We start from the raw sequence: 23,617 nt of genomic DNA, 5'->3' as shown, positions 1-23,617 counted from the left end.
ATTCAATTCAAATAAATTATGCGATTTCAGAGGCATATTTGTCGGCATGTTTAAGCGGACCTACATTTACAAATACAATTAGCAAATACAAATAATTAAATGTATTTAAATATTCTACCAATGTATTATGCCATATTTCAATGTACTACGACTGATTTCTGTAAGAATCAAGACATAAAAATTCAAACGATAACATGAGTTGGGGACCTGGACCCTTCGAACGTGCGACACTGCTTTGACTTGAGAACAAAAAATCACAATTTGCGGCCATTCGTTGTCTGTGGCAACGAAGATTTTACAACAAACCATGAGGCTCATATTTACGCACTTATGCATGTAAACAAATTTACAAACATTATGCGCCAACTTTTATTCTTTTGGTATATTATCGAAACTTTTAATAACCAAAGAAAATAAATATTCATATGTATGCAGTATATAATTATATTATATTTTAACATATGTATATAAAATAATTATTTCATTATATACTTCAAAGCATTTTATGGAATAAATCATAAAGTTTTGCATATATACGTATGTATTTTGATATTAAATGTAAATGAAATTATATAGCGAGTCGTTTGCGCACTGTATATAAGCGAATCTGTAAGCGTACAGTTATTAACATTCAAATTAACACAATTTTTCTCATTTAACACTGAAACCGCTCAATTCTGCTATTTTCGAGTGCGCTGATGTTAAACCTGTGGTGAAACACGCTAATAATTTTCTGTGGTGAAACACGCTCATCTTGGCGAGTACCCCTGCGAAAAGAGGACCACTTTGACAATCGGCACACCATGAACCTTCTCTATATTTAACGTTCTCTGGGGAGTAACGCGAACATGATTAATCGATAGGCCTACTCCCATAAATATACTTTAAAAAAAGTAAAGTTAAATTAATCTTTTTGCTCGTATTCAGTCACTTTGTAGGTTTTGCCAGTCTAACGTTAAAATCATGTTCATTGGATTTGTGATAATTACCCTCAGCAATGAAATGAAGGACGGCGCATAATTTCGATATATTAATCTAATTTAGTAAATAACAAAATGATTTCTTATTTAAACAAAAATAACTTATGAGTATTATGAAAAAACCACAATCGCCACTACGTTGACATCAGGGATAAATTTATTTATCTCTGGTTGACATACTTAATGCATGGAAGTTCTAATGGAAACGAAAGATCATAAAGACTTTTCGTAACATCTTCGTTATTTTAATATATATGGGGTCTTATCTTAATTTTAATATTTATTCAAATTTAAAAAAAAAAATTGCAAATTATCGTTCAAAATTTTGGTTTAAAATGTATCAGCTGGTTACTTATCTGTCAAATCTGCATATTGTTAAGTTGGCAACGCAAGTCTAGCTTTAACTAAAATTGGTTGAAATTCGTAATATGCAGTTAAAACCTTGACTTCAATTCCACTAAGTCGGGTAGTACCGTAACCGAAAAAGGATCTTATACATCGTTGTGACCACATTATTTTGTTCAAAACAATGAAATTTTATTAAATATTACCATCATAACTTATTTTCTTGATTGACTCAATTTTATTACTTTATTTATCAACAGTCACCCGCGAACAAAAAGATTAATGAGGCGAAGTTATCATAATCTCTAGTTTTATCATTCGTCTTAAAATTATTCAAATTGTGAACAATTAATTTGCGAAAAGGTGCTTACTGTATGGGGTATAAAAGACGAATATTAGTCGATATATTTTTAATCGATATAATCACAGAAGACGTGTTCTATCGTTTGTAAAGTATCGAATTGATATATTGAATCATCCCCAATCACAGCCAAAAGTGACAAAGGTGCAAAATTAATTGAAAGAAATAGTTCCAATTTCGTAAGATGGCAATTGTCAGCCGAAATAATATTACGTTAGGAATTTGCATATTGATTGCATTTATATTAGTGGGAAATATAAACTTTGGTGTAGATGCAGCAGAAAAAGAGATACCCGCAACAAAATTTGGTCAAAATGTTGGAGGGCCGACAATGACATTTTTATATTGGTAATTTACAACTATCTGAATCTTAAGAGACTTTTACTCTTGATAAGATATAATGTATTATTAGTAATATGTATGGACATTTTATTATTTTAGTTACTCGTGTGGTTATCGCAAAGCTTTTGAGGATTATGTCAACATTTTGTCAGAAAGGTATCCACAAATTACAGTAACCGGTGCCAATTATGATCCACCCGGCTTCAACATGTACCTTTCCCGGATTGTATTTGCGGCAAAAATCCTTTTCATCGTAGTGATTGTTTCCTCATTTGATGTGTTCGGTGTATTTGGTCAACAAATTCCAAGCTGGTGGCAGCATTTGCTAGATAATAAATTGTACGCATGTATGATGGTATTTTTTGTAGGGAATATGCTTGAGGGGCAGGTAAGACTCAATTATAAAGTGCGCAAATCATAAAAATTTGAAAATTGGTTTCATATGAATTTGTTTGCAGCTTGTGGCTTCTGGAGCGTTCGAAATATCACTGAATGATGTGCCAGTTTGGTCTAAATTACAAACAGGGCGTATACCTGCGCCTCAAGAACTGTTTCAGATTATAGACAATCAACTTCAATTTACAGAAACAATTCAAGAGAATCCAGACTTTGTTAAATAATAATTAGACCATGCCTACGCGCACCATATACGAACATAGCTCAACTATGGGAGTAAATAGGAAATCGAAGATGGAGTATTTGAAGTATGTTTCTATAGCTAGATTCATTGTGTAGGAGAGTTTTAGTTATTTTTACAAAATTTCTAAACTGGAGCTGTGCTGATAATTTAGTATTGGCTGGTGGGGGATGTTAAGTACCATAAGCAAATATTCTGAAGTCATATCCAAGACGATTTGGTTTAATTTAAGTTTAGATGTTTATATGTTTGTTTTTTAAGTTCAACAATATACTTGTCATTCTGCAGTTAATTGGATATATTCTAGATTTTGGCCGTTATGATATGTCAACAAAATTTATAAACACCTATTTAAATAAACTAAAATTAAAAAAAGTCTACCCTATGTATTATTTTAGTTAGTTTTGTTGTATAATTGTGGTCGATATTTTTGACGAGGATTTTACGTCATGGATCCCTTTTCCTACTGCCAATCTCGTTTGAATCGCAACAAAATCAATCAATTTCAGAATCGGCTGTTTGTCTTTGATGAAAAGTGATTCAGTAATGAAAACGTCAAACAAAATCGGTCGTTGTCGAATTGAGGTGAGACGGAAATGTTGTCGGTATTTGGTGGGTTTGGTAGAGAATAATTTACTTTGTTCTACACGCCTGCGCCCAAACTTATTGTGGACTTCTATCGGTCCCCGGCAGCGTATTTCGGAGGTGGTTGCAAAACGAAACCTTATAGTTCGGGTCTAACAGCGAGTTCCTATCTATGACGAGGGATGTTGCTAGTGAAAAATTCACCTTAAGCGAAACCTTTAAAAATCATCTGTGCGCATTTTTTTGCCAACGAGGATCTCTATGAGAGTGGCATTATGAAAATATCATCAAAATCGCAACAAGTTTGTCGAACAAAGGAATTTCGGATCATAGATGAATGTTAAATAAAACCTTCAATATAAGTAAAGCAAAAATAAAGGATTTCTCTAAATCAAAAAGTAAAATTCAAAACATTGAATTGAAAAAGGACGTACGAAATAGAAGAGTATGATGATTTACGTTAAGTTAGTGGAGTTTATGTCGAATGTATGGGTAAAATTTTGTGCTATCTTCATGAAATTTGCTGGAAACAGGTTCTTGAGTATAGAACTTATCCTATCCAACACACCAAATATAGTGATGCTATGGATATAAACCTTACAATTATTATAATAACTAGCAGACCCAGCCACACGTTTTTGTGGCTAAGATATACATTACATTAGTATTTTTTTCAATATAGCTATATATATTTGAAATTAATCATAATAATTTGTTAAAGTTTGAATTTTTTTGTCGTATATTGAAGTATTTAACAAATTAGCAAATTTGCAAGTTGGCGAAGCCAAGATTGCTTCGATGACGATATTGATTACCGTATTCATAGCCAGTTTTGTTCTATTGCAAAGTCGAGGTTGATTTATGTTACGCAGCATGATGACAACTTACACTAATTTTAATTGCAAAGTGAGAGGTGATAGTCAAGTCAATTTTAAATATTTTGTGAGATAATTGACTACATCATCCTGATTTGTAGCTGTGTCAACTGTCCTGGAACATAATCCTAAATTGTCGCATTGAGATCATTGACATCTTAGGTTTTTAATACCACATAGGTCACTCAATCAGCCATTTATGTTTATTATATTGTGGTTTCATGTAAGGAAAAACACGATGAATAAGCTCCTCTTTCGAGGCCATGAAGTGACAGAAACCCGTTAAAAATGTTATTAATCCATCGATGTGTCAACTGCGTCGCTACCATTTCCAACTATTTCTACAATCGCTGTATGATATTGTTGGAAAAACACTCGTATGTTATTTGTTAATTGGCGATTCTTTATGTGTCGCCACAAATTAGATGATTTTAGGAATGTGATTAGTTCGTCAGCAACAGTTGATCCAAGAATAGTCTGGCGAAAATCACCTGCCAACAGAATCATGACTTCACCAAAAATATTTTCGTGGTCGCGTAAATCTTTTAAAGTCCTGTGCAGTACCTCCAGCGATTTGAATATCTGGAAAATCTTCTTTATAGCTCTTTTTTTTTGGCGATTTTTCAGACTGGTGTTTCGTTGATTTGCAATTTAGGAGTAATTTCAATGCCGAATTGCCGTTTGTCTGCCCACTAACAGGTGGCAAGTTGCCCCTATTCCCATTATAACTGGGTGTTGAAAATAAGGGAAATCGGTTCAGGAATTACCTCAACCCTCATGTACTATATATGCTGATTTTGGATTATGATTTTTATTCTATTGGACTTTATTTCAAATTGTGTTTAATAAAATTACATCAATAAATTGCGAGAGTATAAAATGTTCGGTTGCCTTTCCCTACTTGTTACAAATTGTTTTGGGCTATCGACACAGCCTTATACAATTGAACAATGATAAAAATATTTTAACAAAGTAACAATGACAACTTTCAAAATATTATTATTTTTTGTTTTCTTTTCTTTTTTTTATAATTTTGTTGTCAATTCAAATAAAATCATCTTTTTGTTATCTTCCTCACAATTTTTCCATATTTACTTACTTTCTAATCCTTCCCTGGCCTTTCATAAATATTTCAAAACTAAAATTAGCTAGATCGGTTTGGCCCTTCTCGACTTTTTTCGAAACTAACGACACAAATTGTTTGTATGGGTGATTAGAATATTGGGGATTTAAGACTTTTTCAGGCAATTTTTCTAATTTTTCTCCCCGTAAGAACCATCCCGGTACCTCTAGAAACATTCTAATAAAAGAATTTGCGAAATCGGTTCAGCGGTTCTCGAGTTATGCGCTTAGCAACACATTTTGCGATTCATTTTTATATTATAGATGTTTTACGAATAACTGAAAACTTTTCCATATTATGAGCGTTTCAAATTCCGATATGTTCGGTTAAACCTGAACATAGCCCTACCTTACTTGTTTAAAACCCTTTTTCCTTATATCACAGCATTTAGGAATCCAAGACGAGTTTCATTCCGGATGTCTTTCTGATCATCTTTTTGAGCAAGCGATAGGATAGCGGAGGAAAACATCAAAAAATTAAAAAAGTTATTGATCGACCGGAAAAGGAAAGAAATGAAGGAATCTTGTCACAAATTAATAAAAATTCTCAACATTCTTAGGATCTGGCCCCTAACAGCATATTCCTATTGTCCAGACCTTAAAAGAAAGACCGCTGCAAAGAGCCAAGAATAGTAATGAGTGGGAACAAATGTTATCGAAACGTTGGAAATTCTCCTTAATTGATGTAGCACCGTCGATTGTACACATGTTGAATAATAAAATCGAATTTGTTGAAATAAAATAAGGCAATTTTTTTTAAACGCTACGAACTAGCTGAAACTCAATAACTAAAATATTGCATTTACCAAGACCAAATTTGGGTTGAGTTCTTTTAAAAACCATTGGTTAACAAAATATCTTGTTTTATTTTTAACTTTTTCATCATTACTATTATTTACATTAATATAATTAGATAGTAAAATAGTTAAGTTACATTGTTTTGGCTTGCATTCGGCTGTATTTGCAAACACTAGAATTACACAAGTTTAATATGTATATCGTATTTTCTCTAAAATATTAACGCATGCTCGGCAGTATTTTGTGTGCGAAATTTATTTTTTTGGCTCTAACAATTTTTTCGATAATTATTTTTTCAACCAATTGGATATTACTGCCATATGTGCATATGACCAAAAATCACAAATGTTTACTCAATATACCCATAAGTATAAAATGGTAGTTCATATACGTATGTAAAATATTAAAGAAGGACGCAGAAAGATTTTACAAGAGTTTCCTGTTTCATCGCAATTGCACTAAAAGGCATTCCTTGCATAACCTAAGATTTATTTGTAAATGTTACATACATTTTTTCATTATTTATATACTCAAATTCTGATTATTGTTATTTTATTTAGTAGTTAATTTCATGAAATTCTTTGTTTTAATTAAAAAGTAAGCTTCTAACTATTTTTCTTTGTGAAAGAATGGCAGCTCGAGTAATTGGGGACTTACGGCGCGAACGTATCTTCGCGTGGACGCCGTATGAAATTTGCGCGATTTGTATTTGAACCACCATAATTGTAGGTACGACCTCCTAGAATCGGACGTCGGCTTAACGGTCGATAAGGCGCTGGTCTTTGACGAATCGGCAATGATTCTACAGGGCGTGGATCTGGTGCGTAACGAATGGGTCCACGACGGAACTCATTTGCAGAAGCTTTCACCGACGGTGCACGTCGAAGGTATGATTCGTTCTTGCGACGACAAACGGTACAACTGCAAAATTAAGAAATCATTAGATAACTCATATCATTTTGACTACCATTGCTATTAGAGATACTCACCGGCTTACTTTGCTCGTTTGGTCTGCTTTCAAAGTCTGCTGGCGAGGTTGTAACCACTGTTCATGCTCTTCAATTACCGCCAACCAGAAAGAAGCGAGCGGGTCGTAATAGTTGCAACGACCATGTCCATGGCATTCAATAACCGGGTTGCTGCGGAAGTTTTCTAGACAAGATCCAGGCGATACCAAGCTTTGTCCAATACCACCGGTGTTATCAGTTGTAGTCTATTTATGTGAATGAAATAGGAATAATATTTGAAAAATCGTTTATCTTCTGAATTAGTGCATTCCTTTACCATCAAATAACTGTAACCGGTCCACATTTCTTCCCAGCCATTCGGACAATCTGGTATGCTCATGCTCTGACTATGTAGTGCAATGATACGTGTTGTTGTTTCGCAAACTACACAACTATGAACAAACGTAAGTAAATTAAATGTCCAACGTTATATGAAATCTAACTTACCGTGATATGAATTTCATCAGATCGAAAGATTGTATCGGAGTCATGGTCATGGGCATTGGTTCCGCAGTGGAAAGCCACAAGCTGTCGTCATTGTTTTGCGCATAATTGCATACGTTGTTTACATCACAGAACATATATGGCATTGTAGTGAAACGCATCATACAGGATCCTGATAGCCCCAGGTCTTGACCAATGGCCATACTGCTGCCAATATTTCCAGCAAGAGAGTAACCTTCCCATAACTTGTTTGTATTAATCGGGCATTCTGGTATGGATACTGATTGTGAGTGACGAGTGAATACGAAACCGCGACTCTTTGGCAATGGTGGTGGTGGGGCAGGTGTGCCAACTAGGCCCTTAGGGCCTGGTAGTCCGTCAAGGCCGGGGGGGCCTTCAACACCGGGCATTCCTTGCTCACCTTTTGGACCATCAAGGCCTATAGCACCCATGAATCCTTGATCACCTTGGTAACCTTTGAGGCCGCGGCGTCCAATGCTTCCCGATTGACCAACTTCACCAATGTCACCCCTTTCTCCTTTGAAGCCTGCAAGACCTGGTTCTCCGCGATCACCTGGACGCGCAGAACTAAAATCATACGTAACTCCTTGTTCACCCTTTATTCCCTCAAGACCATTCAAGCCATCAACACCACTCCAACCGGCATCACCTTGAGGTCCACGAAGTCCCTTCAAACCAACTGGTCCAGGTCGTCCTGTATATCCTTGAGCGCCTTGCTCGCCTTTAAGCCCATCGAAGCCGGTTTCTCCTGTTAGACCGATATCTCCCACGTCACCATTTCTGCCACGAATTGCAAAGCCTATTTCACCACGTTCACCTTGATAGCCATCATCGCCACGTTCTCCTTTAAGGCCGGTTCTGCCGTGCAAACCATTACGACCTGGTGGGCCGGTATAACCAGCATCTCCAGTTTGACCTTTCGGTCCAACTATAGAAATGCCTGGAAAACCAATTAAACCATTTTCACCATATTCACCTTGCTCTCCAGGAGCACCTTTAGGACCCAAACGTCCTGGACGTCCAGGGAAACCATCATAGCCGGGCTCACCCTGGTCACCATTTTCGATAAATGAAGCGATTGGACCAATTGCTCCAGGATAACCTTTATCTCCCGATGCTCCTTTATCACCAGGATATCCGTCCTGACCAGCAGCTCCACTGAACCCAATGTCTCCACGTTCTCCTTTGAAACCAGGATATCCAAGGGCGCCATCGGGACCATATTCACCAATAGGTCCTTGTACGCCTTGAAAGCCTCTATCACCCTTATCACCTCTTTCTGCGAATCCACGAAGCAATACGCCATCTCGACCTGGGTAGCCTTCATCTCCGCGTTCACCTTGTGCACCTATAGCTCCCGCCTCACCGTCATCACCTCTATCACCAACCAAACCAGGTTTGCCTGGGTAGCCTGCATCACCAGAATCACCTTTTGCCCCAACGAAACCAGGCGCTCCAACATCTCCAGTTACACCTTTTCTTCCAGGTGTTCCATTGCGACCACTATACCCGGCTAATCCTTCGTCTCCCCTATCACCCTGCTCTCCTACACGTCCATCCAAACCGAATTCTCCTTGTTCACCTTTTTGACCTTTTAAGCCATTCAAACCATAACGTCCACGAATGCCAGCATCTCCTTTTGGTCCTGGTAAACCATCTAATGGAATTGGTGAGTCTCCATCAGGACCTCGTTCTCCCGGAGCACCAGGAGTCCCATCAAGACCTGGTGGTCCTCTTATACCTGATTCACCCATTTCACCTTTAATGCCGCTATATGCTGCATTACCCTTAGCGCCAACACGTCCGGGCACACCTCGATCACCTACTGCACCTCTTTTGCCAGGAATTCCAAGAGCCCCAGAGCGTCCGATTGGGCCAACATCACCAGATTGACCTAGAAATAGAAGACTTAAGTTTTAATATTGTGATTTGTAAAATATACCTAAAATTACCTTTCGGTCCCATGTTTCCAAGTGCACCACGTGGTCCTCTATCACCGTATCTTCCATCGGATCCGATATCTCCTCGATCTCCTGGTTCACCTGGGATTCCAGCCCAACCAGGGCTTCCGGTTTGTCCAGGCTCTCCAGATCTTCCTTGTTCACCATAGTGACCTCGTCGTCCTGGGTGTCCAATGTTACCTTTAGCGCCTTGCATGCCAATAGAACCCAGTGCACCTGTTACACCCTTTTCACCTTTACGACCGTGAGGGGCAGTTCTGCCGTCTCTACCTGGTGCTCCTTCGAGACCAGGATAACCAATCAAGTAGTCACCACGAGGACCTTTATTGCCAGGCAAACCTCTCATGCCCCATTCACCATAATCACCATTCGCACCTTTTACACCTTTAATACCAGGCGTACCAGCGGGCCCAGGACTACCAGGCCATCCGATATCTCCATTTTCTCCTTTAATTCCTGGATATCCATCAGGTCCCATTTCACCCTGCAAAACACTTCGTCCAGGCTCACCACGATATCCCTTTGGACCAGCATTACCATCAACACCAGGCAAACCATTCAGACCAGGATTTCCAGGTTCTCCATGCAATCCATAATCTCCAGTAGCGCCTGGCCATCCTTTTGCACCTACTTCCCCTTGAATTGTAGGGCCAGGCAAGCCAATATCTCCTGTTATTCCTTTATTGCCTTGTTCGCCCTTTAAGCCTTTTTCTCCTGTATCACCATACAACCCATCTAAACCCACATCACCAGCTTCGCCTTTGTTATCGTAGATTTCGCCGGGCGTTGGTTCACCTTTGTCACCTTTTGGCCCCTCACTGCCTGGTTCACCACGCTCACCTCTAAAATAACCAAAATCCGGATTTAGAATTGTATAATTAACGGATGCAATATTTATGTTAGCTTACCTGCGGCCATCAAGTCCAGATTCACCAATCAAATAAAATTTGGGCGTTGAAGCATCAACGCCATTTTTACCATCACGGCCAGGTCTTCCTGGAAAACCATCTTTGCCTGGACGTCCCATATCACCGTATTCTCCCCGTAGTCCAGTTTCACCTTTTGCTCCACGTGCACCAGGTATACCCCTTAAACCGACATCCCCAGTTACACCTTGTTCACCTCGTTCGCCGTCATCGCCTAGATCACCTCTCTCTGGTTTCTCTATGTTATTAATATTGTATTGGACACCAGGGCGACCAGGGTTTCCAGGGCGTCCCAACCCGCCGCTGGCTCCAGGATTACCAGGAATTCCTCTCCGACCTATTGGACCATGATTGCCAGGCCAACCTTTCGGACCACGTTTACCTGTCAAGCCTACAGGACCACGTGCGCCATGTACTCCAGGGTATCCCGTATCACCCGGTATACCTTTCGTGCCTTTAGGGCCAGCTGGACAAATACCGCAATCGTCTCCCCGAATACCTTTGTCACCAATCATTCCTGGCCATCCAGGAATACCATCGACACCCGCTGGGCCACGTATACCAGGGGAGCCTTCAAAACCAGGAGGGCCAACAATATTGACACCATCACCTGGTTCACCTTTATCACCAGGCAATCCAACTTCACCTCGATCTCCACGTAAACCATCTCTAGCAGGTATGCCTACGCTACCTGCGAAACCTTTAGGACCTCTCAAATTTAAGCCGGGTTGTCCTATTTGACCAGGCCGTCCTGGTAGACCTGGATTACCAGTAGGCCCCATAGGTCCAGGGGGACCCATATAGCCGTAATCTCCTTCATCTCCTTTAACACTTACACCACGACGACCGGGCGCACCATCTAAACCTCTATCACCGGGAGGACCTGGAGGACCAAATGGACCACGACGGCCTTGCTTTCCAGGTATTCCAGTAAGGCCTTGATTACCCAGTGGACCGATGTCACCTTGAGGACCCTGTGGTCCAGGAAAAGATATATCCAAATTGGGATCATAAATACCACGTGGTCCTTCAGGACCTTGTTCACCGGGAATTCCATTAAAACCATCATCTCCATGTTCTCCTTTCACACCATCTTCACCATCGCGACCGTTATAGCCTGGCGCACCTTTAGAACCTTTCTCACCTGAAAAACCTGCTTCACCGACTTTGCCAGGTTTTCCACGTTCACCCGGTTCACCAGAGTCACCACGAGGTCCAGGTAATCCTACATTACCCAATTCACCAGTTTCGCCTTGGAGACCATCAATACCATTCAAACCAATCATTCCTTGATCTCCCTTGTAACCTTTTATCGTTACACCCTTACTCAGTGGAGATTCTTCACCATCGCCAGGTTCACCTTTTTCGCCGGTCTCACCTTCAGCGAAAAGCTGCAAATTAGCCGGTTCTGCCATGTCACCCTTATATCCTTTGAGGCCCTGTTCACCTTTTGCACCTTCTATGCCAGGATGGCCAGTGTCGCCTTTATAACCTTTCATGCCGACATATCCAGATAAACCATCTACACCATCAGGACCTTGAACACCTCGATTACCTTTGGTACCTTTTGAATTGATACCACCTTCACCGGCGTCACCAGTGGGTCCCGGTGGTCCGGGTTTACCCAATGGACCACGCAGACCATTTTGACCTGGTGAACCGGGTAAACCTTGCTCACCGGGTTTACCATCACAACCATCAATACCAGAGATGCCCTTAGGACCATCTTCACCAGGCGGACCCTAACGGAGAATTATAATTTTTATATTACATATTGAGGAATACAGAGTATTGAAATAATTCTACTCAAAATACATATATTCAAAAAAATATATTTGATAGTATTTAAATGTGGTTAAACGTTTCATACAACGTGTGTAACTATGAGAATTTTCGACAGTACTTTAACGCTTGACGCGTCGATTTAAGAATGACTGTTAGATTTGAAGTAACACTTACCTGTACACCATCTCGACCAAATAACCCCGGTTCACCCATATCACCCTAAAATATAATGTTGTTCAAATGAATTTTATACGTTCTTTTTAGGCATATAAAGGAATATCTTACTCGGTGCCCCTTTTCGCCTTGTTCGCCATATTCGCCTGGATCGCCATATTCACCACGACGACCAAATGGTCCAATTGGACCCACATCTCCGGGTGGACCTTCAGGACCAGGATAGCCTTTCAGACCGATAGCACCCGGGCGTCCCTTCAATCCTTTACAATCGCAAACAGTATTGTTGCAAGTCTTTACCGATTCCTAAAAAATCAAATTCTAACCATTATTTCATTTTCCATTTGATGATAATTTAAAGTTTTCGATAAAACAAAAAGGGCTACCTAGAGAAACAAGATGGATTTATATTTATTATATACATATAATAATACTCTATTATTAGCAATGAAAATTAAATATGAAGCATCGACTGAAGATATTCTGTGAATAACTGATAATTTAACAATTGTGTAAAATTTAAGAGAAGATCACCGTGATACAAAAATCCGATATTATACTGCAGTTGACTATGATCAGTCACACTGGAATTCAACAATTCGTTCACAAACTGACAAATATAAATTTTATTAACTCTGTATAAGAAAAAATAATAATGGACCCTTTGTTGTTCGGTAGAAATTATCATTTTTGGGAGGCTTCTTTCACAATTTTTATTTGAGATATACCACTTTTCCAATCACTTATAAATATGTAAATATATATTGTGGACACAAAATGTATTTCTATGTGATGATTATAATAAATTTCGATTTCTAAAGAAGCAATGTGTCAGACGCCCAAACAAAATATTATTGGACTATTAATAAGCATTTTCAATAAATAAAGAAATAATCACAAAAATTGTCAGTATCACTCAGTTCAAGTAGCTTCCTTATGAGATTTGTGATATACTCAAGACCCTTCGTCGGTTCATGAGAGTCCCTTGTTTCATATATTCTTGTATTCCAAATTGATGGCGTTACAATTGTATAGGGGACCCCGCCTACTCCGAAATGTATTCTAAACTTCGATTCACAATGCGATTTCATTCTTTCACTTTATAATACATAAATCAAGCACCAATGTCGGAAAGATATCGGAATAAAACAATAGCAACACTGCATTCGCTGTAGTGTCACACTTGTTTACACATGTGCTACACTTGCTTGTGTATAATTGTCTATAGATGTCCCTAATTTTTCAACACTGACTTTTTACCGAAAATATTGGTAAATCTCTGAGGCATACTAATGAACTTCAGAGAGAGTATTCCTTCGTTTAGTATATATCGCATATAACACAATAGAAGTTCTATGACTCAAAAATATAGTAACCAAGTTCTTATCATTTACATAATTATTTAGTATGGAGATTTGTCAACATCAGAAAACATTTCCTTGCTTGAGACCCTTGCAAATTATTTGTTCTATAAAATGAGTGATATTTTACATTAGCGACAATAAAGATGATAAACAGACTTTTGTGTATCACTGTAAACACATTGAAAATCAATATTTAGTTAGAAACTCGAACTCAAATTAGCTCTAGATAAATAATAAAAATTCAACAGTTGGACATATGTACATACATTGGTCGCAAGCAATGTGTGGAACCAATCACTAATTAAAATAAATTTCAGTTTAAACGCGTCTACGACCAATAAAATCTAATAATTTTGCGAAATTCATTAGAATTCATTTAAACTGTTGCATGCAAAACAATAAAAAATGCCAAAAATTAATTTATTTGATTATTTGCAGTTATATTGAAGTGTGGCACTATTGAAGCGTGCACTACAGTGCGCAGCCTTCGAGCGAGTAATGAAAACAATGAGAAAAGCCACATAATAAAACCACATAAATAAAATGCAGACAAATATTAGAATTTTAATAAAACAAAAAAAAAAAATGGAAATAAATAGCTGAAATATGCGCACGCCAGTTTTAAATGAAACCAATTGGCACATCTGTGCCGGGTATGTTGCTGGCTGCTCACTGCTTCCTTCGTTTGCTTATTGCATATTCAATAATGAAAGCAAAACAATAAAAATAGCGTCATAAATGTGCCAACTGAATGAAAAATAAAAGCAACGAAAGCAAGTGTTTCCAAACTACATACATATGTATGTGTGTATATAATTGCATATGCGACATGACTTTATTCTTTCTGTTAACTTTTTTTACGATTTTGTATTTTTTTATTAATTGGAAATTGTCTGGAGGCGTAGGCAACGGTACCATCCCTGTGTCGTGTGTGTAAAATGCTATGAGAGTTCGGCTGCAATTATGTACAAGAATATTGTTTTAAAAACCGATGACATTTTTGAAGCGTTATGTTGTGGAACAGCATAAGCACTTTGGCTAGAAATTCATTTTGTACATCATTAAACACCGGAAGCATAAGTAAATATACAAATGAGAAATACATGTGTCGGAATTTTTCAGCAAAGAACTAAAGAAACTTATGTTATACTAGTGACGCCGAATCAGGATGGATCAGTTTGGATACGCCTGAATTCTGTTCGGGAATAAACTGATGAAGTGGGAGTATGCCCAGTCGTCTTAGATTTGCACAATTAAAATTAATTTTTTACAAAAATTTTGCTTTAAAAAATTAGCTCATTCCACCTAATGATTCATTCGATCATTTATTAACTAATGAGCAGATTTATGTATGATTTTCGCACATCTGTCACAATTTTTGATATTTGCGCCACAAAAAAAAAAAATACAGAGAAAAATTTCCCACTAAAAAATACACACATATGTATGTATGTGAAAAACAAATTGAAGAAAACCAGCAGAATGAAATGAAAACAAATGAGCCAGGCATGCACCAAAAAGGAGGTTAACGTAAACAAAGTATTTTCCTATCAACACACTCACGTACATACTTTGAGACTTTTGTAAACACAAGGAAACTACAAATTTATTTTATGGACAGCCGCAAACAAAGAAATTTGTGGTAAACCAATTTTTTTGCGGACACTGGTCCAACGCAGCAGGGTGTGTGGCTTCTTACATGCGATATATGTATGTATGTATGATAAATTTGATCTACCTGTATGCGTATTACTAACAAAAACAAAAAGAATTTGGAAATCATAAAAGCAGCAGCGTTCTTCAGAAAATGCACTGAAAATAAACAGTGGCGGTGTAACAGCATACCTTGCATAACGCGTATGTGTTTCATGTAAGTCTGTATATGGAAATGAGCACACTTCTAGCACTTGCATAGTACTTGCATTCCAATAGATTTCGGTTTTGTTACTTTGGAGCAGCTCATTTCATTTGATTTGCTGTATGCTACAAAAACAATACCACACAATAACTTTACATGCACTTACATATACATATATATGTGTAAGAGTGTGCATGATTACTGTCGATTTTTAAGAAAATTCTATGAACAGCAAACCGCATTGAAAATACAAATGCATATGTAATAATCATGATACCTCAGTATCTCTATTTTAGCACAGATTGCATAGACGTGCATGTGTTGGCGTACATACACATAAACACATACTGCTATATGTATACACATCAGTTTATATTCAAATGCATTCATACTGTATAGCTCGTCTAAATTTTCTCCATATACTTGTGTATTTCAACAGCCACAAATGTAAATTTCCCATTGCACTCCGCTGCACATTCGCGATTGCGTTTATTGTTCAATAAAAAAGAATTTAGTACATTTAGCTAAGCACTTTACATGCTAACATGTACAACACCTACAACCTATATTTAGCCAGTTTGCATCATCGCTGGAAGCACATTGATATGCACGGCCGCGTAGTGAATGTTGCACGCGTTGAAACTCATTTTGTTTAGGTTTTATGTGCTGGAATACGAAAGTGTTGTATTTGAATCAAGAACCATTTGCATATTCATACTTTCATACTCAATAGAATGTTACTCATACGACATGACATCATTTGGTTCACCACGGGCGTTGCTAATATTTATTTATTTATTTAGAGGGAATCAATTGAACAAGCAATGTCTAAAAAATAGTGTGCTTTTAAGTGTTTATTAAGATATTGAATTTCCATATGCGAGGAAAAATGTTCAGTTTATAAGCCTGCAATATTTCGTGTGGTTGTGAGTAGCCATTGATCAATATACACACTATTTATGCGTCCATAGCCAAGTCTTGTGACTAGTTGCTTAGATTAGAGGATATTGAGAAATACGGATTGAGGCGGAATACCAAAATTAGCTGACTCATTTAATAGAGAATAAATTTTTGAGTGTGAAATTGCATTTGAAAGAGAAGCTTGAAAATGGCGATATTAATGTCTCTGTAAAGATATTATACTGTAAGTGTAGAAAATATCAAGCTCCCTTTTTTCTCTTACTCCAAGCAATTTTATACTCTCGTAATTTATGTCTTTATTAAATTTTATAGATATTTATAGATAGCACTTTGACCCTTATATATTCCGCATAAATTCGACTAAAATAACAAAAAATCATTATAAAGAGTAAATTGATGTTGGAGTAATTCCTGCACCGATTTCACTCATTCTCTTATTAAACGATATATACGATATATATATAAAGCCCACGGTAAACTGTGCTGGTAAGTAATATGTACCAAATTACGTTTGAATGATCCACGCCACACGTATTTTTCATTTTTTAAACCAATCTGAGTGTAGCTTAAGTGAACAAAACTAGTATAATCTGTGCAACGTGCTGCGAAAGTATAAAAATAACAGTTTTCCATATACAGTTACGTATGTTTATGTTTTATGCTAGGGTCGGCAATATTTTCACCTAAATGCTTACACTCGTCCATATGCATGTGCGCTCACACCAACCACAATGAACAGGTGGGATCCATACGATTCTGCTGTTGTATGCGCTCACTTCGGCCGGCTGGCGGTGAGCTTTTTTGCTGACATTGCAATACCATTGAACTTGACACCTAAATTGCGCTCAAAATGGGCTAAATAAAAATTAAATAAATGCACTTTTGTGGTCATGGACGTGTAATAGAATCCAATAAAATAAATCTAGACAACACAGCCTAAGCCTTAGCGCTACACCGACTAATATATACCTACAGACATAACACACTAACTGGGTATCGAGTATATGGATCAATGGCAACGTGTGTCGCTTTTACTGCTCACTCACATAACGCATTGCAGACCCATGTATGTAGTAAATTTGACTATTTCAATATTGGTTCCAAGACCGGTGATTCCAAAAACCGGAGAGAATGGTGTTAGTCGGCATTCGCGACATTTGAACTTTAGGCAAACTCACAAATATATTTTTAGTACTTGATCCAGTATCTCACCGATATTTTGGTCTAATGAGTTGGAAAGCAAAAACTGACCTCAATTTAGAATAATTGTACATTGTTCTATATCTACCTTTGCATATAGAATACTCTCAACTCTCAGCATGTTTGAACAGTTAGTATAGTTTGTTCGATTTGCCACTCTCTATTATTTCTGATCGGTTGCAGGTATATATTAATGCGAGCACATGTGCTGCACTTGACATTTTTTCGTTTTACTATAAAATTCTGCAATTCTCATTTGGATTATGATGCACTTGACACATGCAATTCGTTTTCATTTCGACATTCGACAGGAAAGGCGGCATGGAAATAGAATAACAAGCCTGTAACGAGCGTGCCCATGATAAGCTTTCAGATTTTCAGCGTGCAAAATTCGTATAAAAAGTGAAATATGTACACACTGGATGGACGTGCCGCCATCACCTCGAACTGTGTCAGTAGCACTTTTGAGAGTATTTCCAGATGCACAACTGTACATGAGCTATGTATGTATGTATGTATGTATGCTATGTGTGGCTGTTGTGACATGGATGAGCCGGTAGTGCAGTCAACGAGCCTCCGTTTGTAAGGCATATACCAGCATGGAGAAGATCTACGAGCACATAACATATGTATGTGCAGTTGCACATTCTCAGCACTTGATGTCATTTGTTTTAATAGTTTAAGGTCAAAATGTTTGTGTCTATTTAAACGCAATTTTTATCACTATGATAAGTACTGTATACTGCGAAGCACATATGTATGTATTTGTTTGTGCGTGTGTTATGTGTTCCAACTCACACCAAGGAATTAACTCAGTGCACGTTGCTATTGTACATAAAATGCCGCGAAAGCATATCATTTCGATGCATCGCAGAGAGTCGCTGCTTTTTGCTTGTCGCCGCTGTCAGCCTAGCGTTTTGGCACTAGTGGCGCACACGATACAATACACGGTGTGAGAATAATTGGAATTATATATGTATCTAGTAGTGAGTAAATGCAAAGCGAAATAGGGAAGAAGACAAATAAAATGAGTCGCTGATCGTGCTCATATTTGCTCATAAACATATTAATAAGTTTGTGACACGATGCTACCATGCTAGCAGAATAATTAACATAATACTGTTGACACAACAAAAGAGAGAAAGGAAAGCGTTCTTTACTTTTTGATGTCTAGTCAATATTTGGCAGAATATTTCAATTCCGTTTCATCTTTATAAACGTAAGAGGCCTTCAGACTTAGCAAGGCAACTGTAGCAGCAAATGGATTACTCTAACATTTAGCTTTTAATTATTATTTTTAACTTATTACAATTGAATAGTTGTTAGTATCCAATCATTGTATACTATGTACAATTGTAATAATTAAAAAAAAAATCTTTGTAAATTCTTTCATCTTGCGAGCCGAGAGTAACGAATCGAAGACTGCTTGATAGCACTCGTTCTTGCAGCTTCGATAATAGAAATAAGGCCCACCGGATGTTTTAATGATTTGTTTATGGCCCCGAAATGATACAGCTACAGTAATAATATAGTCTATATATATGAAATGATACAGTTACAAATATCAAGATGGTTTTCTGGAACCTCAGATTTTGTTTGAATTTCAGTTTATTGTCAAAAATATGGGATTGTAGTTAATAAAGCATCCTCTTAATTCTTGTTTTCATATTTTGCTTACTTAGGTACATATTTATTAGAAGCCTTAGAAATTATTTTCTTTTGGATTTGCTTTATTTGCACTCCTCGTCAATAGGTTCGACGCGTCAGTACTTAAAATAGTGTTCAACTAATAACTTTCTAAAATTCAATTAAACAGAAGTGGATATGCAAAAGCTTTGATTATTCAATAATACTTCTGGATAATATCCGAAGGATTTCGAAAATTAAAAAAAAATGTATTTTTCAAACATTTTCTTAGAGTAATTGAAAATAGGACCATCTATTCTTGGTCACTAAAATAGAGGCGCATAAAGTAATTACTTTTTTGAGGGAAAAATAACTTATTTTTACTTTTATTTGTAATGAGTGTATTTGATTTCTTAGGATGAAATAAAAAAATATTTTCAGAAATGCGCACTGCTTTCTTTGCTTATATCCGGCCCGTCATTGAATAATAGAGGAAGTCTATATAATTTAGGGTAATCCCGTTCCAAGCAAGTGCAAATGCCGAAATGAACTTTTCTTTGCCTTGGTAAATGGAACAAGTTATTGAATTGGTGCTTCTAATCTTTGACCAGCAGTGAATACATACATATGTACATTTTAGGACAAAAACAGAGGAGTGGAGAGAGCAACGTTTGAACGATGTAGATTTTTACAATTATTTACAACAGTCTCTGCTCAAATAGACAAATATACATATCTATATAATACATAAAAATGCTCCGTCCCCAATGCACTATTCCAACTTGCAGCTTACACCTTAGCAATCAAGTGGAAATATGAGTCTGGGTTTCTGTGCACTCACCAGTTCTAAGCTTTATGGACTTTCAGCACGTTTATTGTCTAATGCAAATAGTGCTGGTAAAATGTTCAGCAAAATAAGGACATGCATACATACATACAAACATAAGCGCAACAATACAAAGAAAAATGTGCTGATTAAGCGTTTTTTGCATAACACCATTTGATTTTTGAAAATATTCTCAGCTATGCAGTCAAAGCAAATGCCATGCAATAATTATTTAATACAGCCATACTTATGCATGCGCAAATATAATATCACATATGTACATATATATATGCAAATATGTATATGTATGTCACAATTCAGTTATCACTTGATTTTCAACAAATATTGCAAGCTGAAAAAGTGCTGAAGTTCAGCAATTGAATTGAGGAAAATAAACGTGTGGCCGCGCAAGAAGAACCAGCGTATACAAATGAAAATGAAGAACATGAGGAATAAATGAAGAAATATGAGCGCTAGTAGCCAGAAATAAGTTATGTGCAGACAAGTACAATATGCGAAATATTCCTTAAAAATGGCAAGTGGGTCGTTGGCAAAAGCGTTTACATGATTTTTCACATTTATGGCAAAAACTTGACTTCACTTCATTAAGTGCAGAAAGCAGCAGACGGTTTATTTACTTGTGAGCGTTGAGTTAAGTTTTGTGTTTTTGGTATGATTTGTTGTTGCGCTACTCCGCTATCAACATTCGGCGTAGATTTCGAGCAACCATGTGCATATGAGTGTGTATATGTATATAAATGCATGACATTGCACATGTGTAGATATCTGAAAGTCCACATGGCTTCGTATAGCAAGTTTGTATGGAAATTTAGCAGCGTATAAATTTTTGTTTTCGTTTTCCATAAAAGCTGCCGAATTTCTGCCTGCCTGCCTCGTACAACGCTTTATGCCTTCATATATTAAAGTCTCATACGGTTGCGGCAAACTAATATTAAATCTGAGAATTCCTACTCGCATATTCGTAAATTTTTTTTATTTGTTTTACAAGTCTTTCTTACCTCCGCATATACCTTGCTGCAGCGCTTGTACGCCAGTGCGTATGAGTAACTACATAACTCTCATTTCAACGTTCAGTAATACACATGAATTTAAGTACATAAGTATTTCCAGAAATTATTATCAGCTATGCAGGCATATGCAATTTTCTGACAATATATATTGAAATATGTCAACGCACTGCTATCACTGCTGATTATTGAAATCCTTGACCTATTTTATTTGTAGCTTGATTAATAAGCACTTTTTCGCTATTGGCGATATAAGTTTAATGACATGACGAATCTAACAGGATGTTACGTAATCGAATATATATTATATAGTAGAGATGTTTTTATTTCAATTTAAAGTAGTATAGAGTGTAAGTCAATCAAACAGTATTTAAAGAAGTTATAAATATTTATCAAAATTTTTGTTTTAAATCTCTATATTTTAATTATGCTTTCCAAATAATTTCATTCATTTGTAAGATTTCGATTTCCCTTACAATTTCTCCAGTTATATTACCCTTGTCTGAACAACTGAAGTGCGAAGACTGTGCTAATTTACTACCTGGTGCTTGGAATTTATGACCACAACAATAAAACAAACGATGCGAATATTTGAATGCACAATTCGTAAAACTTATAAAGTAGCCTCTGCTCAGTGGAGTTCACTGCTTACAACATACGCCTGCATAGACAAACGCTATTGGAAATCAGCGATAATAATTAAATATATTTGTAATAATTGAAAAGACAGCGAAGAAACGCAGGACATTGCACATTGTGCGGTCGTCTAATAAATATTCTCTTTGTGATGTATGCTTATTAATGAAATATATTTATAAATCATTGATATTTCAATCCAATGCAGCTTATTTTGTAATATAAAGACATTCATAACAAAATACGTCTTGACACAATTTATTTAAAAAACAGCTCGTCGTGTCATCTAAAATGAAATATTAAATAGTTTGCCTATGTATATATGCACATATGTATGTATGCGTATCAAAAAAACATAAAAAAACTCTAATCTCCGGCTCAAATTTGTGTTATCAGCAGTTTGTGATAATTGGCGTAAAGCCGCTGCTGCCGCCACTGGCGCCTAACCATGGCTCGATGAAAGTCAGCGCAGTAATTAAAAAAAAATAAATAAAAATAGAATTATATAAATATATATATAATATTGTATTTGTGGTCAATTGTTGGTATAGTACAGTACTGGTATTATTTAATTGAATTCTTAATAAAAAAAAAAATAAATCGTTTAAATTGAATATAAATCAAGTCATGCGATAAAAAATACTTTTGTACACTTTTAAAAATAAAAAATAAGTAATAATATTTTTTTATAATTTTCTACTATTTTATCTGAGGCCCCGTGTTCCATCCAGGAACTTCGAGAGAATGTATATGTATATACTATATGAGCATTTCCACAGAATCGTCAACCAGGACCAAAAATTAAAATGTTAATAAAGATAAATTTTTTTTAATAAGATTTTACAAAGATCTTTAAATTTTATGAATATAATGTTTTCATAACTTCTCTCTGGTATTTTCATGAAAAATTTGTCCTGAAACCTGAAAACTTATTTGTTTTTACTTTGAGCTACTCTACAAGTAATTTTTCTCTTGAGTTATTTTAAATGAATAACTTATGTTATGGTTGTACTTTTCCACAAAATCTCTTTATTAATACCAAATAAGAAGATAAAAATGCAAAGAGGCCAAACAAAAATCGAACAACGGTAAATTTTTATTTTGCTTATTATCTACGATCTAATCGTACGTTCGCGACCAAAAACGTCATTTATTGCTATTACTTCACATTGAGTGCAAACAGGTGCCTAAAAAAACACTATTAAAGCAAGTTAAGCATCCGTAATCAAAAAACAAAATTACTTTAGTTAAACAGTGCATCAAACTTTTTATTTCGATTTTCAAAATTTCGTACGTTCGCGACCGTAAGTATTGATTTGTTTCTAAACAAATATTTTAATGAAAATTGTATGACAAACGATTGCGAAAAGTGTACAAAAGATGTAAAATATATTGGGCCGCTAAAATATTTGTCAAAAATGGACGCAAATGTTAAATGGCAGTACTGGAGGAAAGTGAGCGATCGTGTAATTTTGACTTGCACTGTTGCTGCGTTATCGAACTTGCTCTATGAACTACAAGTTTAACTGCAAATTTTCAAGCAACATTTCTTTGTAAAGCAAGCACAACAAAATTATTTTGAAAACGTAAGGAAAAATATCACGCCTGGGGTACTTGTCCTACAAATAGATTTTGAGGAAAATTATAATCTGGTGTGCCAAAATGAAATTCAAGTATTTTCGTTTTCTCGGACGGAAGTAGTAGTCAATTTAAAAATAAGTTTATTGCTTGGAGTTTACCTAATTTACTGGCCGAATTTGGTTGTAAAAAACTTGAGTGGAACTATTTTGCAACG

The 23,617-nt window shown here is 36.5% G+C and overlaps 2 protein-coding genes across 2 annotated transcripts in view; one reads left to right on the top strand and one right to left on the bottom strand.

Moving 5' to 3' along the window:
- Positions 1-1,788: 1,788 nt before the first annotated feature.
- Positions 1,789-3,043, top strand: LOC105215307 (thioredoxin reductase-like selenoprotein T homolog CG3887). The gene is made up of 3 exons (XM_011189140.3): positions 1,789-2,034; positions 2,128-2,416; positions 2,487-3,043. The coding sequence occupies exons 1-3, from the start codon at positions 1,871-1,873 to the stop codon at positions 2,646-2,648; spliced, it is 615 nt and encodes a 204-aa protein (XP_011187442.1). The 5' UTR covers positions 1,789-1,870; the 3' UTR covers positions 2,649-3,043.
- Positions 3,044-6,093: 3,050 nt separating this feature from the next.
- The window catches only part of LOC105215306 (collagen alpha-1(IV) chain), a 31,387-nt gene continuing 13,863 nt past the window's right edge, over positions 6,094-23,617 (bottom strand). The window contains exons 2-9 of the mRNA XM_011189138.3: positions 12,475-12,669; positions 12,364-12,408; positions 10,387-12,146; positions 9,470-10,320; positions 7,500-9,411; positions 7,330-7,444; positions 7,035-7,258; positions 6,094-6,966 (exon numbers count right to left, since the gene is read on the bottom strand). Coding sequence (XP_011187440.2) covers positions 6,699-6,966; positions 7,035-7,258; positions 7,330-7,444; positions 7,500-9,411; positions 9,470-10,320; positions 10,387-12,146; positions 12,364-12,408; positions 12,475-12,669 — 5,370 coding nt within the window. The 3' untranslated portion in view covers positions 6,094-6,698. The remainder of the gene's footprint in view (positions 6,967-7,034; positions 7,259-7,329; positions 7,445-7,499; positions 9,412-9,469; positions 10,321-10,386; positions 12,147-12,363; positions 12,409-12,474; positions 12,670-23,617) is intronic.

The sequence above is a fragment of the Zeugodacus cucurbitae genome, chromosome 3 (assembly GCF_028554725.1).
Source record: "Zeugodacus cucurbitae isolate PBARC_wt_2022May chromosome 3, idZeuCucr1.2, whole genome shotgun sequence".
NCBI classification, from domain to species: Eukaryota; Metazoa; Arthropoda; class Insecta; order Diptera; family Tephritidae; genus Zeugodacus; species Zeugodacus cucurbitae.
This window is presented reverse-complemented; position numbering and strand designations above follow the sequence as displayed.

Bases quoted from the DNA above. Each gene is read 5' to 3' on its own strand.
- LOC105215307 (XM_011189140.3), top strand. From the start codon at position 1,871: ATGGCAATTGTCAGCCGAAATAATATTACGTTAGGAATTTGCATATTG. The intron at 2,035-2,127 runs GTAATTTACAAC...TTATTATTTTAG, and splicing joins ACAATGACATTTTTATATTG to TTACTCGTGTGGTTATCGCA. The intron at 2,417-2,486 runs GTAAGACTCAAT...ATTTGTTTGCAG, and splicing joins GGAATATGCTTGAGGGGCAG to CTTGTGGCTTCTGGAGCGTT.